Here is a 15,873-nt window from a genome sequence, read left to right on the forward strand (position 1 = left end):
TTCCCCCCCGGGATGTAGGTCATAAGGCCCTGAAGACTTGTTTTCCTGCAATCCTAATAGTTTGTTGAGTACTATTTCCCCTACTGATGATGATTGTTCTAAGTACCCTTTCTATTTCCTCTGCATTCTTGATTTTATTGGGACGGTACTCGTGTCCTCCACCATGAAAAATGAGGTCAAATATTGATTTAGCATCTCCGCCATTTCTGTATTCCCCACTACTAATTCCCTGGTTTTATCCTCCAAGGGGCCAACATTCACTTCAGCTACTCTCCTCCTTTTTATACACTTATAGACGCTTTTGCTAGTTTTTTAATATTTTGTGCTAGTTTTCTTTCATAATTTACTGTTGCTTTTTTTATTACTTTTTTTAGCAACACTTTGTTGATCTTTAAAAGATTCCAAATTTTCCAGCCTGCCATTGGCCTTTGCAATATGCCTTAGTTTTTGTCTTTATGTTGTCTTTAACTTCCTTCCTTTGCCATGTTTTTTCCCCCTCAAAATCTTTCTTCCTATCTGAAATATATTTTAGTTGGGAGGAATTGAATATCTCCTTAAACAGCTGCCGCTGCTCATGAAATGTCCTAGCTTTTAGCCTACCAGCCCAGTCCACTAGGGTTAAGTCTCTCCTCATGCCTGCGTAATTACCTTTGTTTAGCTCCAAAATGTGAGTGTGAGACTCCAGTTTCTCGCCCTCAAACTGAATTTTGCATTCTATTATACAATGATCATTCTTCCCCAGAGGATCCTTAATTATCAGGTAATTAATTAATCCCTGCTGATTACACAATACCAAATCCAGAATAGCCTGCTCCCTGGTTCGTTCCACAGGAAACAATCTCTAATACATTTAATGAACTGGCCTCCACAGCCTTCTGTGGCAATGAATTCCACAGATTCACCACCCTCTGGCTGAAGAAATTTCTCCTCATCTCGGTTCTGGGATGTGCCCTCGGATCCTAGTCTCTCCTACTAATGGAAACAACTTCCCCATGTCCTCTCCATCCAGACCTTTCAGTCTTCTGTAAGTTTCAGTAAGATCCCCCCTCATCTCCCCTCACCAAATTCCATTGAGTACAGACCCAGAGTCCTCAAACGCTCCTCATACATCAAGCCTTTCATTCTCATGAACCTCTTCTGGACCCACTCCAAGGCCAGCATGTCCTTCCTTAGATACGGGGCCCAAAATTGCTCACAATATTCCAAATGTGATCAGACCAGAGGCTTATAAAGCTTCAGCAGTACATCCATACTTTTGTATTCTAGTCTTCTTGAAATGAATGTATTTAACATTGCATTGGCCTTCCTAACTACTAAGTTAACCTGCAAGTTAACCTTCAGAGAATCCTGAACTAGGATTCGCAAGTTCTTTTGTGCTTCCAATTTCTGAATTCTAAACCCATGATCCAAACCACCAAGGAGGAGGAGAGCAACAGACACACGGGAACACTACTGTCTGCAGGTTCCCCTCAAAGCCACACCTCATCTTGATTTGGGACTATACTGCCATTCTTTGTCACTGGCTCAAAATCCTAGAAATCCTTTCCTAACAGAATTGCCAGTGTACGTGCACCCAATGAATAGCAGCAGTTCACAGAGGTGGTTCACCACCACATTGTCAAGGGCAATAAGGGACCGACAGCAAATGCTGGCCTTGCCCACAACGCTCACATTCCATGAAAGAATTTTAAAAACACCAGGTGAATCTGAAACATTGTTTTATAAAGGTTCATCATAATGTCCTTGTTGTTGTGCCACATGTACAAAGCCTCGGATTCCATAAGCTATTTATTACTTTCTCAATATACATAGATACCACCTCCCCCAAAGTCTTTCTGCACCCCTTTACAATAGAACCCTTGATCTTATAATCCATCTTCTCTTATCAAAACATATCACTTCACACTTCTCTACATTAAATTTCATCTAACACATCTCCATGCATTCCACCTGCCTCTCTATGTCCTATTGAAATATATCATTATGCTGCTGACAGGTCACAATATTTCCAAGTTTTGTCATCTGCTCATTTTGAAATTACGCATTGTACACCCAAATTTAGGTCATGAATATGGATCAGGAAAATCAGTGGTTCTAATACTGATCTCTGGAGAATCTACTTTGTATATTTTCCTCTGTTTACACCTATCTTCCTCCCTACACCTCTCCGTTTCCTTATCTCGCTTTTTTCCTCAATGATACTCCTTAAAACCTGCCTCTTTGGTCATCTTATATCAAAGGTGGGACTCTCCGGCTTCCCAGTTGCATGTTTCTTGGCGCCGGGCGGTGACGCGCCATTTGCTGGTGGTGGGATTCTTTGGTCCCACCCATCAATGGCATTTCCCATTGATGTCACTCCATACCGCGGGGAAACCTGCAGGCGAGAATGCACTGCCAGCAGAACCAGAGAATCCCGCCAGTGTGAATGGCTGGAGAACTCCGACCCATGTCTCCTTGTGTGGCTCAATATTTTGTTTCATTATGCTCCAGTGAGCCCTGGGATATTTTATTACATGAAAGGCAAGATAGAAAGAAATATATATATGTACACACACATATGTAAATATATATATGTCTTTTTATATATGTTGTTGCTTCATTCTCAGTCCAAAAAGCAATTTTCCATTACTTCTCCTTGTTTCCCATCACTTAGCCAATCTCTTGTCCATGCTGCCACTATATTTTATTCGATAGGCTTCAACTTTGCTGGCAAGCCTAATATTGGCACTTCACTAAACTCCTTTTGAAAGTCCATGTACACATCAACTGGATTATTCTAAATGCTTTGTTACCCGACAAAAAACTCCATTATGTTAGTTAAATAGTTACAATTAGTAATAAGTTAGTTATGATTTACTGGAATTTGTCTAAAAAGTATTGAAATTGCTTCCTGCTAAAAAGATTATGAAAAAGAATGGGGAGTGGGATTTCATTGGTTGGTATGTCAAAGTGTACAGGGAGTGAACAGGAGAGAGTGATTAGGACCACGTGGGCTATGAGAGGATGCAGGGAGTGAGCAGAAGAGCAGGGTTAGACAGATGGGATATCAAAGAGCACGGGGAATGACAAGCAGAATGAGATGACAGTGGATGGGATATAAAAGGAAATAGGGAGTGGGGTGAGAGTGGGATTGGATTTGTCAGAATATAGTGAGGTGCCACATAAAAATGATGCAAGTGGAACAGAGTTTGAGAAAGTGGCTGAAAGTCCGCTGCAGTCTGTGAACTAGAGATCAATCTGCTGGGTCACAGTTTATCACGCAAGCAAATGAGAACATAAACTCTGATAGTCAGATTAACAATAGAAACATCTAGCATCAAGTAACAGGTAATCCAACAACAGGATAGAACTGTTACTGTAGGTCTGAGCAGAAACTGACACTCCCAACCCTTGCCTGCAATTCTGCACTGGAATTCGATATCCATGCTGAGACTCACTTGTAAAGATCAGGCTGTGGCTGTTCACACTCAATTGTAGCATTCAAGGTGTCCACTTCTGCCTCAGTTCGCAAAGCTTTTGTATCTTGAACAGCTTGGTAAGTCTGAAGGAAGAAAAGTAGAACTGGAAACATCTGCTCTCTAAACTGTCTGAGGCAAAAATCTCACCCAGCACTACCCTACCATGTTGTTGCACACTATTATTATTAAGTCACTACTAGTGGAGCAGTTACCCAATTTAGAGGGGAAAAATATCACTGAAACATGACATAAAAAGTTACTTTTATCTCAGATGGTTTGAATAATGCATAATCAGAATGCAAATTGAGAATTCCTCGTACAATATATTGCCAATTACATGCACTGGTCAACATGACATAAGTATTGCAGTCCCACAGAAGTTAACAATTCTAATCATTAAAAGACAACATCTGGAAAAGTTAAAATGAAAACAGAAAATGCTGGAAAAACTCAGCAGATCAGGTAGCATCTGTGGAGAGAGAACAAGGGTTAATTTTACAGATTGTGACTCTTATTTGAATTAATGAATTCCAGGCCTGCTGAGTATTATTATTTCAGGTGTTTAGCACCTATAGTATTTTGTCTTCAGAAATATTTAAACCAGAGTCAGATTTGCTCTTAAGCCAGAATGTAAAATACTCTAAGCATCAAAACTGGACAGAGCCAAAGTTGTGCATCAATTAAATGAAACATTGCTGCAGCCATAGTCTGAAACCCAGCAGTCCAAATACAACAGTTACCTGATTTAATGCTCAGAAAATTGACAGAGACAAATATTTCTGTAGAAAAAATAGTTTACATTTTATCAGAGTATACAGATTAGGATGAGGCAAAAAGGGCAGCTTCCGTCTGATATCAAAAGTTCAATACTGTAAAAAGCCTGGAGGAGTATTGAAAGTCCAAGAGTGAATTAGGAAGGATATTAGGAAAATATGTTTCATAAGTACATAAAGAGCAAAGAGAATAACTAAGAAATGAGAAGCGCCAATGAGACACCAAAGGGATAAGTTGCATATGGAAGTGGGAAAACAAAGACATGGCGATAAAAACATAATGTGGAGATGCCGGCGTTGGACTGGGGTAAGCACAGTAAGAAGTCTCACAACACCAGGTTAAAGTCCAACAGGTTTATTTGGTAGCAAATACCATAAGCTTTCGGAGCTTGCTGCTCCTCCGTCAGATGGAGTGGTCTCTGTTCTCCAACAGTGCACAGACACAGAAATCAAGTTACAGAATACTAATTAGAATGCAAATCTCTACAGCCAGCCAGGTCTTAAAAGGTACAGATAATGTGGTTGGAGGGAACATTAAACACAGGTTAAAGAGATGTGTATTGTCTCCAGACAGAACAGCTGGTGAGATTATGCAAGACCAGGGGCAAGCTGTGGGGGTTACTGATAATGTGACATAAATCCAACATCCCGGTTTAGGCCGTCCTCATGTGTGCGGAACTTGGCTATCAGTTTCTGCTCAGTGACTCTGCGCTGTCGTGTGTCGTGAAGGCCGCCTTGGAGAACGCTTACCTGAAGATCAGAGGCTGAATGCCCGTGACTGCTGAAGTGCTCCTCCACAGGAAGAGAACAGTCTTGCCTGGTGATTGTTGAGCGGTGTTCATTCATCCGTTGTCGTAGCGTCTGCATGGTTTCCCCAATGTGCCATGCCTCGGGACATCCTTTCCTGCAGCGTATCAGGTAGACAACATTGGCCGAGTTGCAAGACTATGTACCGTGTACCTGGTAGATGGTGTTCTCACGTGAGATGATGGCATCCGTGTCGATGATCCGGCACGTCTTGCAGAGGTTGCTGTGGCAGGGTTGTGTGGTGTCGTGGTCACTGTTCTCCTGAAGGCTGGGTAGTTTGCTGCGGACAATGGTCTGTTTGAGGTTGTGTGGTTGTTTGAAGGCAAGAAGTGGGGGTGTGGGGATGGCCTTGGCGAGATGTTCGTCTTCATCAATTACATGTTGAAGGCTCCGAAGGAGATGCCATAGCTTCTCCGCTCCTTCGTCGTCCAGTACTTCCCCGGAGCGGAGAAGCTACGGCATCTCCTCCGGAGCCTTCAACATGTCATTGATGAAGACGAACATCTCGCCAAGGCCATCCCCACACCCCCGCTTCTTGCCTTCAAACAACCACGCAACCTCAAACAGACCATTGTCCGCAGCAAACTACCCAGCCTTCAGGAGAACAGTGACAATAACACTACACAACCCTGCCACAGCAACCTCTGCAAGACGTGCCGGATCATCGACACGGATGCCATCATCTCACGTGAGAACACCATCTACCAGGTACACGGTACATACTCTTGCAACTCGGCCAACGTTGTCTACCTGATACGCTGCAGGAAAGGATGTCCCGAGGCATGGTACATTGGGGAAACCATGCAGACGCTACGACAACGGATGAATGAACACCGCTCAACAATCACCAGGCAAGACTGTTCTCTTCCTGTGGGGGATCACTTCAGCAGTCACGGGCATTCAGCCTTGGATCTTCAGGTAAGCGTTCTCCAAGGCGACCTTCATGACACACGACAGCGCAGAGTCGCTGAGCAGAAACTGATAGCCAAGTTCCGCACACATGAGGACGGCCTAAACCGGGATGTTGGATTTATGTCACATTATCAGTAACCCCCACAGCTTGCCCCTGGTCTTGCATAATCTCACCAGCTGTTCTGTCTGGAGACAATACACATCTCTTTAACCTGTGTTTAATGTTCCCTCCAACCACATTATCTGTACCTTTTAAGACCTGGCTGGCTGTAGAGATTTGCATTCTAATTAGTATTCTGTAACTTGATTTCTGTGTCTGTGCACTGTTGGAGAACAGAGACCACTCCATCTGACGAAGGAGCAGCGCTCCGAAAACTTATGGTATTTGCTACCAAATAAACCTGTTGGACTTTAACCTGGTGTTGTGAGACTTCTTACTATAAAAACATAGTAAGAGAAGAATTATTAGTGTTTTGCACCTTTGTAAGTAGTCACAAGCTAGTGAGGCTAGGAATAGGGAAACTGCACAGCTGAACGCGTGGCCAAAGGACTGGTGCAGGAGGGAGGGTTTCGAATTCGTGGATCACTGGGAAGCCTTCAAGAGAGGATGGCACCTGTACAAGAAGGACGGGTTGCACCTAAACTGGAGGGGTACGAATATCCTAGCTGGGAGTTTTGCTAGTGTGGTTCGGGTGGGTTTAAACTAATGTGGCAGGAGGGTGGGGATCAGAACAATAGGTCAATAAGCATCGAGGCTGGGGACGAGGTTGGGGCCAAGACAAGGCTGTCTAAGAGGAAGAGCATTCTGGGCGAGGATGACCTCAGTGGGCCTGGAGGTCTGGAGTGCATCTGCTTCAATGCAAGGAGCGTCACAGGCAAGACAGACGAGCTTAGAGCCTTAATGCTTGCGCGGAACTTGGATGTGGTTGCAGTGACGGAGACTTGGTTAAAAGAAGGACAGGCCTGGCAGCTGAATATTCCGGGGTACAAGTGTTTTAGGCAAGACAGAGGAGAGGCGAGGAGAGGTGGGGGAGTAGCAATGCTGGTTAGGGAGCATATTACAGCGGTACAGAGGGTGGACAATTTGGAAGGGTCAGGTAACGAGTCACTGTGGGTGGAGCTCAGAAACAGGAAGGGCGCAGTCACTATGCTGGGGTATACTACAGGCCTCCCAACAGCCCACGGGAAGTTGAGGAACGGATATGTAAGGAGATTCTGGACAGGTGCAGAAAAAATAGGGTTGTTGTAGTGGGAGACTTTAATTTCCCTCACATAGACTGGAAATCGCTTAGGGCTGGGGGCCTGGACGGGGAAGAATTTATAAAATGCGTACAGGAAGGTTCTTTGGCACAATATGTTGACAGTCCAACTAGAGAGGGGGCTATACTGGACCTAGTACTGGGGAATGAGCCCGGTCAGGTCATCAAAGATGCAGTAGGGGAACATGTGGCAAATAGTGACCACAATTCTGTAAACTTTAGGATAGTAATGGAAAAAGATGAGCGTTGTCCTATGGGTAAGGTGCTGAATAGGGGCGGCACGGTAGCACAGTGGTTAGCACTGCTGCTTCACAGCTCCAGGGTCCTGGGTTCGATTCCCGGCTCGGGTCACTGTCTGTGTGGAGTTTGCACATTCTCCTCGTGTCTGCGTGGGTTTCCTCCGGGTGCTCTGGTTTCCTCCCACAGTCCAAAGATGTGCGGGTTAGGTTGATTGGCCAGGTTAAAAATTGCCCGTTAGAGTCCTGAGATGCGTAGGTTAGAGGGATTAGTGGGTAAAAATATGTGGGGGTAGGGCCTGGGTGGGATTGTGGTCGGTGCAGACTCGATGGGCCGAATGGCCTCCTTCTGCACTGTCGGGTTTCTATGAATTGGGGGATGGCTAACTACAGCCGGGTTAGGCAGGATTTGGTGGCTGGTGATTGGGAGAGGCTGTTCGAGGGTAAATCCACATCTGGCATGTGGGAGTCTTTTAAGGAGCAGTTGATAGGACTGCAGGACAGGCATATGCCTGTAAAGAGGAAGGATAGGAAAGGTAGGATTCGGGAGCCGTGGATAACCGGTGAAATTGTGGGTCTAATCAAAAAGAAAAAAGAGGCATTCATGAGGTCCAGGCAGCTAAAAACAGATGGAGCACTGGAGGAATACAGAGAAAATAGAAAAGATCTCAAACAGGGACTTAGAAGGACAAAAAGGGGTCACGAAACGTCCTTGGCAGACAGGATTAAGGAGAATCCTAAGGCATTTTATACATACGTTAGGAACAAGAGGGTTGTTAGGGAAAGAATCGGACCTCTCAGGGACAAAGGAGGGGAATTATGCTCAGAACCAAAGGAAGTAGGTGAGATCCTAAACGAATACTTTGCATCAGTATTCACAAAGGAGAGGGACATGTTGACTGGTATTGTCTCAGAGAGATGTGTTGACCCGTTAGAAAAAATCTCAATTACAAGGGAGGAAGTGTTAGGTTTTTTAGGAAACATTAAGACAGACAAATCCCCAGGGCCGGATGGCATCTATCCTACACTGCTCAGGGAGGCGAGAGATGCAATTGCTGGGCCTCTAACAGAAATCTGTGTCTCTTCACTGGGCACAGGTGAGGTCCCAGAGGATTGGAGGATAGCAAATGTGGTCCCGTTATTTAAGAAGGGTAGCAAGGATAACCCGGGTAATTACAGGCCGGTGAGCTTGACGTCCGTGGTAGGGAAGTTGTTGGAGAAGATTTTTAGAGATAGGATATATGCGCATTTAGAACTGAATAATCTCATTAGCGATAGACAGCATGGTTTTGTATGAGGGAGGTCATGCCTCACAAATTTGGTTGAGTTTTTTGAGGAGGTGACAAAAATGATTGACGAGGGAAGGACCGTGGATGTAGTCTATATGGATTTTAGTAAAGTGTTTGACAAGGTCCCTCATGGCAGGCTGGTGCAAAAGGTTAAATCTCACGGGATAAAAGGTGAGCTAGCTAGATGGGTGGAGAACTGGCTTAGCAATAGATGACAGAGGGTAGCAGTGGAGGGGTCTTTTTCCGGTTGGAGGTCTGTGACTAGTGGTGTTCCGCAGGGCTCTGTACTGAGACCTCTGCTATTTGTGACATATATAAATGATTTGGAGGAAGATGTAGCTGGCGTGATCAGTAGGTTTGCGGACGACACGAAGATTGCTGGAGTTGCGGATAGTGATGAACATTGTCAGAGAATACAGCAGGATATAGATAGGCTGGAACATTGGGTGGAGAAATGGCAGATGGAATTTAATCCAGATAAATGCGAAGTGATACATTTCGGTAGATCTAATGTAAGGGGGAGCTGTACAATAAATGGCAGAACCATCAGGAGTATAGACACACAGAGGGACCTGGGTGTACAAGTCCACAGATCCTTAAAGGTGGCAGCACAAGTGGAGAGGGTGGTGAAGAAGGCATATGGCATGCTTGCCTTTATTGGCATAGAATATAAAAGTTGGCATATGATGTTGCAGCTGTATAGAACGATGGTTAGGCCACATTTGGAATACTGCGTCCAGTTCTGGTCGCCACACTACCAGAAGGACGTGGAGGCTTTGGAGAGAGTACAGAGAAAGTTTACCAGGATGTTGCCTGGTATGGAGGGTCTTAGCTATGAGGAGAGATTGGGTAAACTGGGGTTGTTCTCCCTGGAAAGACGGAGGATGAGGGGCGACCTAATAGAGGTGTATAAAATTATGAAGGGCATAGATAGAGTGAACAATGGGAAGCTTTTTCTCAGGTCGGAGGTGACGAGCACAAGGGGTCACGGGTTCAAGGTGAGGGGGGCAAGGTTCAACACAGATGTCAGGGGAACGTATTTTATACAGAGGGTGGTGGGGGCCTGGAATGCACTGCCAAGCAAGGTGATTGAGGCGGACACGCTGGGATCGTTTAAGATTTATCTAGATAACCACATGAACAGACTGGGAATAGAGGGATACAAAAGAATGGTCTAGTGGGCACATGAGCGGCGCAGGCTTGGAGGGCCGAAGGGCCTGTTCCTGTGCTGTATTATTCTTTGCTCTTTAGATAAATTACCAGGTGCAGATGAAATGTGCCTCAAGTTCAGAGTAGCAAGGGAAGAAATAACAGAGATTCTGACCATCATCCTAACCATTCTGAACAAGTGCCGCAGAGTTGCTAACATTTCATTGTAGTTTAAAGAGAAAGGAAGGGATCGACTGAGTAATTACTGGTCAGTCATCTTAACCACAGTAGAGGGCAAATTATTGGAAAACATTTTGGGAGATGGTCTTAAAAATGCTGACAGGAGAGCTTCAAATTAAGTCAGCAGGGGTGTGGAAATCAAGAGGAAATATTTGAGAGGAATGCCAGGAAGCACAAAATGTAGGGAGGGACACAAAGCACTAGAATAAAGAATAAGTTCGTAAGTGAAGTCAAAGTTAGGGAGAAAAAAATGACATTTAAATCAGGGTTACTGTGCATGTAGGTGAATGCACAAAGTATGGCGATGTTGTGGTGATAACAGACACTTGGCTCAAGGAAGGGCAAGACTGGGTGTTAAATGTTCCTGGATACAAGTTGTTCAGAAAAGATAAAAAAGGAAAGAAAGGGGAGGGGGAGGAGTAGGGCCGATTAGGGACCAAAAAGTGAATTTACACCTGAAAGCAGGGGTATTAAATGAATACTTTGCATCTGTCCTTACCAAGGAGGTAGATGCTACCCAGGACATTTGGCATGTCAACTATGACTCTCACCAATTTTTACAGATGCACCATAGAAAGCATTCTTTCTGCTTGTATCACAGCTTGGTATGGCTCCTGCTCTGCCCAGGACCGGAAGAAACTACAAAAGGTCGTGAATGTAGCCCAATCCATCACGCAAACCAGCCTCCCATCCATTGACTCTGTCTACACTTCCGCTGCCTCGGCAAAGCAGCCAGCATAATTAAGGAACCTACTCAGCCCAGACATTCTCTCTTCCACCTTCTTCCTTCGGGAAAAAGATACAAAAGTCTGAGGTCACGTACCAACCAACTCAAGAACAGCTTCTTCCCTGCTGCCATCAGACTTTTGAATAGACCTACCTTACATTAAGGTGATCTTTCTCTACACCCTAGCTATGACTGTAACACTACATTCTGCACACTCTCATTTCCTTCTCTGTGAACGGTATGCTTTGTCTGTATCGTGTGCAAGAAAGAATACTTTTCACTGTATGTTAATACATGTGACAATAATAAATTAAATCAAATCAAGGACATGGTGACAGATAAGGTAATTGTGCCCCTAGAAGTGCTGCAGAGTTGCTAACATTCCATTGTAGTTTAAAGAGAAAGGAAGGGACCAACCAAGTAATTACTGGTCAGTCAGCTTAACCTCGGTAGAGGTTATCAAAATTGATAAGGAGGAAATGTTGAATAGACTGGTGGTAACGAAAATTGACACGGCATCGGGACCGGATGAGATACATCCAAGGATAGTGAAGGAAGTGAGACTGGAAATTGCAAGGGTGCTTGGCATAATTTTCCAATCTTCTCTAGTCTCAGGAGAGGAGCCAGATGACGGGGAATTGCAAATGTTACACCCTTGTTTAAAAAGGTTTGTAAGAATAGCTCCAGCAATTACTAGCCAGTCAGTTTAGCATCAGTAGTGGACAAGCTTCTAGAAACAACCATTCAGGATAAAATTAGTAGTCACATAGAAACATTTGGGTTGATTAGGAAGAGCCAGAAAAGGGGAGATGGTGTTTAACAAAATTGCTGACGTTTTTTGAGTTGCTAACAAAAAATGTTTATGAGGGTAATGCTTTTGAAAAGTTGTACATGGAATTTCAGAAGGTATTCAATATAGTGCCACACAACAGACTCGTGCGAAAAGTTATAGCTCATGCAATAAAAGGAGCAATAACAACATGAATACTAAATTAGATGAAAACAGGAAGCAGAAAGTAATGATCAATGCATATTTTTTGGGCTGGAGGAAGGTTTGTAATGGAGTTCCCCAGGGTTTGGTACTCGGACTGTTGCTTTTCTGGATATATATTAATGATCTAGGTCATATAGTGCAGGTGACAATTTCAAAGATTGCGGATGGCACAAAACTTGTGTATTGTAAACTGTAAAGAGGACGGTATAGAAATTCAAAAGGACAGAGACAAGTTGGTGGAGTGCAGAGATAGGTGGTAATGAAGTTCAATGCGGAAAAGTATGAAGTGATGGATTTTGGTAGGAAGAACATGGAGAGACAATCTAAAATTAAGGGTAAAATATCTTAAAAAGGTGCAGGAGCAGAGGGACCTATGTGTATATGTGCATAGACCATTGAACGAAGGACAATACAGCACAGATCCTTCGGCCCACCAAGCCTGCACCAACACATGATGTTTTCCTAATCTAAAGACCTTTTGTCTCTACACCATCCGTATGCCTCTGTTCCCTGCCTATTCGTGTATCTGTCAAGATGCCTCTTAGACATTGTGATTGTATCTGCTTCTACCACCTTCTCTGGCAGCGCATTCCAGGTGTTTACCACTCTCTGTGTAAAAAAAACTTGCCTCTCACATCTCCTTTAAACTTTCCCCCTTTTACCTTAAATCTAAGTCCCATTTCTCCCCTGGGAAAAAGACTCCGACTATCCCTTCTACCTCATAATTTTGTAAACTTCCGTAAGGTTGCAGGACAAGTGGAGAGGACAGTTAATAAAATATACAGTATCCTGGGTTTTATTGATAGGGGCAGAGAGTACAAGAGCAAGGAGGTATGCTTCACTTATACAAGACACTAAATTAGATCTCAGCTGGAATATTATGTACAGTCCTGGGCACCACACTATAGGAAGGATATGAACATATTGGAGAGAGAGAGTGCAGAAGAGGTTCACAACAATGGTCCCAGGGATGAGAAAGTTCAGTTATGAGGATAGATTGGAGAGATTGGGGCTATTCTCCTTGGAGAGAAGGTGGCTAAGAGGAAATTTGATAGTGATGTTCAAAATCATGCAGGGGCTGGACAGAATAGATTGGGATAAACTGTTCCCACTCAGAAAAGGATCAAGAATGAGAGGGCACAGATTTAAAGTGATTTGCAAAAGAAGCAACTATGATGTGAAAAAAAACACTTTTCAGACAGCGAGTGGTTTGGGTCTGGAATACTCTGCCTGGAAGTGTGGTGGAGGCAGGTTCAATCAAGGCATTCAAGTGGGCATTTGATGATTACTCAAATAGAAACAATGTACACGGCTACTGGGGAAAAGGCAGGGAATGGCGCTAAGTCATGTTTGGAGAACCGGTGCAGATATGATGGGCCAATTGGCCTTCTGCACCATAACAATTTCGTGATTCTGTAAAATCATAATCTAGAAAAGCACTCCTTAATGACTTCAATGAGACACTGGAAGTTGGCCTGTTGGAGTATGAACTCCCTGGGTGGGAGTTTACAGCCTCGCTCGTCCCAAAACCGTAAAATCCCACTTGAAGTCAACGGATCTTTCCATGGTCCGCCTCTCGCCCGCTACGATTCCAATGGCGAGTGGGAAAGTAAAATTCCGGCCCTGATCGAGGTCATAATTGCCTGCCCAATCAGGGAGCCTCACATGTCTATAAAACTGGGAGTGTCAGGTTTTCAACACTTAGGAGGTTTTAGTCAGAGGATTGCGAGATGGGTGAAGATGGTGTCAGGTTTTGGTGGATCTTTCAAAATATTCTGGAAGTAACATCCAGTGCCAGACTGGGAATAGATTAACCGTGCAGTTTTATGTGCACCTTCTCCCTGTTCAGATAACTGAACAAAATAATTAAGATTGCAACCAAACAATCCCAGGTATGTTTGAACATAAGAACATAAGAAATAGGAGCAGGAGTAGGCCATCTAGCCCCTCGAGCCTGCCCCGCCATTCAATAAGATCATGGCTGATCTGAAGTGGATCAGTTCCACTTACCCGCCTGATCCCTATAACCCCTAATTCCCTTACCGATCAGGAATCCATCTATCCGTGATTTAAACATATTCAACGAGGTAGCCTCCACCACTTCAGTGGGCAGAGAATTCCAGAGATTCACCACCCTCTGAGAGAAGAAGTTCCTCCTCAACTCTGTCCTAAACTGACCCCCCTTTATTTTGAGCCTGTGCCCTCTAGTTCTAGCTTCCTTTCTAAGTGGAAAGAATCTCTCCACCTCTACCCTATCCAGCCCCTTCATTATCTTATAGGTCTCTATAAGATCCCCCCTCAGCCTTCTAAATTCCAACGAGTACAAACCCAATCTGCTCAGTCTTTCCTCATAATCAACACCCCTCATCTCTGGTATCAACCTGGTGAACCTTCTCTGCACTCCCTCCAAGGCCAATATATCCTTCCGCAAATAAGGGGACCAATACTGCACACAGTATTCCAGCTGCAGCCTCACCAATGCCCTGTACAAATGCAGCAAGACATCTCTGCTTTTATATTCTATCCCCCTTGCGATATAGGCCAACATCCCATTTGCCTTCTTGATCACCTGTTGCACCTGCAGACTGGGTTTTTGCGTCTCATGCACAAGGACCCCCAGGTCCCTTTGCACAGTAGCATGTTGTAATTTCTTTCCATTTAGATAATAATCCAATTTGCTATTTCTTCCAAAGTGAATGACCTCGCATTTGTCAACGTTATACTCCATCTGCCAGATCCTCGCCCACTCACTCAGCCTGTCCAAATCTCTCTGCAGACCTTCTACGCCCTCCACACGATTCACTTTTCCACTTATCTTTGTGTCGTCTGCAAACTTTGTTACCCTACACTCAGTCCCCTCCTCCAGATCGTCTATATAAATGGTAAATAGTTGAGGCCCCAGTACCGATCCCTGCGGCACAGCAACAAAACTTATATTTCCATAGCTTATTAAAAGTCTTCCTAGAGGGCTTCATGGGAGCGTCATGAAGCAAAATTTGTTTCTAAGCCATATCAGGAGATATTAGTGCCAATGACCTAGATCTTGATCAAAGTGGTAGCTTTTAAGGAACACTTAAAAGGAAAAGTAGTGGAAAGGCAGAGAGGTTTAGGGAGGAAAGTCCTGAGCTTCAGACACAACAGCAGAAGAGACAACTGCCAAAGCTGCATCAATAAAACCAATGAAGTTCAAGTGGCCAAAAATGGAGAATCTCTAAGAGTCGTGGAGCATGGAGAGATAGGGAGGGGTAAGGCCCGATGATTTGAAAACAAGAATGAAAATGTTTTAAAATTGAGACAGTGCTTAACCAGAAGCCAATGTAGGTCAGTGGACATGGGGTAATGGGTGAAAAATGATAATGCAAGTTAGAATTCAGCAAATTTTAGATGGTCTCAAGTTTATGGAGGGCCAGGAATAAAGTACAATCAGAAAATGTAACAAAGGCATAGATCAGAGTTTCAGCAGCAGAGAAGAAGTTGATGTTGGGGAAGAATCGGGCAATATCATATTGTGGTCACTGCTGCCTGCTGGAAAGTACTGTGTAAGCAGGGTAAATTCTTTCTTTCTTGCAGTTTAGACAGTTGTGGAAGTTGAGTACTTAATTAGCTAACTGGTTGAATCTTGTTACCTCAGCCCCAGTTCAATTTATGATAAATCCAGAGTTCTTTAGTGCAATAAAGGACAAATGAGTGCTGCTAAGGAAACTAAATGCACACTTGGAGTTGAAGGGAATTGGTACTTAGTCTACTAAGGGAAAGGAGCTAACTGGTTTGTTGAGTATCTGGCAAGTGGTTAAGGTCTATTCTACTCCTAAGGTTTAAAATAATACGCAAATTGGTGGTAAAGTTAATAAAACATATAAAAAGCAATGTAAATCAGTGAATAATATTAGTAATTATTTAAAACACATTATGGTTGGCAGGACAGGCGGCGTGTCAAGGCTGTAGAATTTGGGAAATCCTGGAAAACATTGTGATCCAGGGCAAATACATCTGCAGGAAGAGTTTGCGGCTTGAGGAACTTCAGCTCAG

The 15,873-nt window shown here is 44.0% G+C and overlaps 1 protein-coding gene across 1 annotated transcript in view; it reads right to left on the reverse strand.

The window, feature by feature from the left end:
* atp11a (ATPase phospholipid transporting 11A) overlaps window positions 1–15,873 on the reverse strand; it is a gene marked incomplete at its 3' end in the record, with an annotated part of 232,999 nt that overhangs the window by 144,944 nt on the left and 72,182 nt on the right. The window contains exon 7 of the mRNA XM_078222717.1: window positions 3,438–3,541. Coding sequence (XP_078078843.1) covers window positions 3,438–3,541 — 104 coding nt within the window. The remainder of the gene's footprint in view (window positions 1–3,437; window positions 3,542–15,873) is intronic.

The sequence above is a fragment of the Mustelus asterias genome, chromosome 10, assembly GCF_964213995.1.
Source record: "Mustelus asterias chromosome 10, sMusAst1.hap1.1, whole genome shotgun sequence".
Classification (NCBI taxonomy): Eukaryota; Metazoa; Chordata; class Chondrichthyes; order Carcharhiniformes; family Triakidae; genus Mustelus; species Mustelus asterias.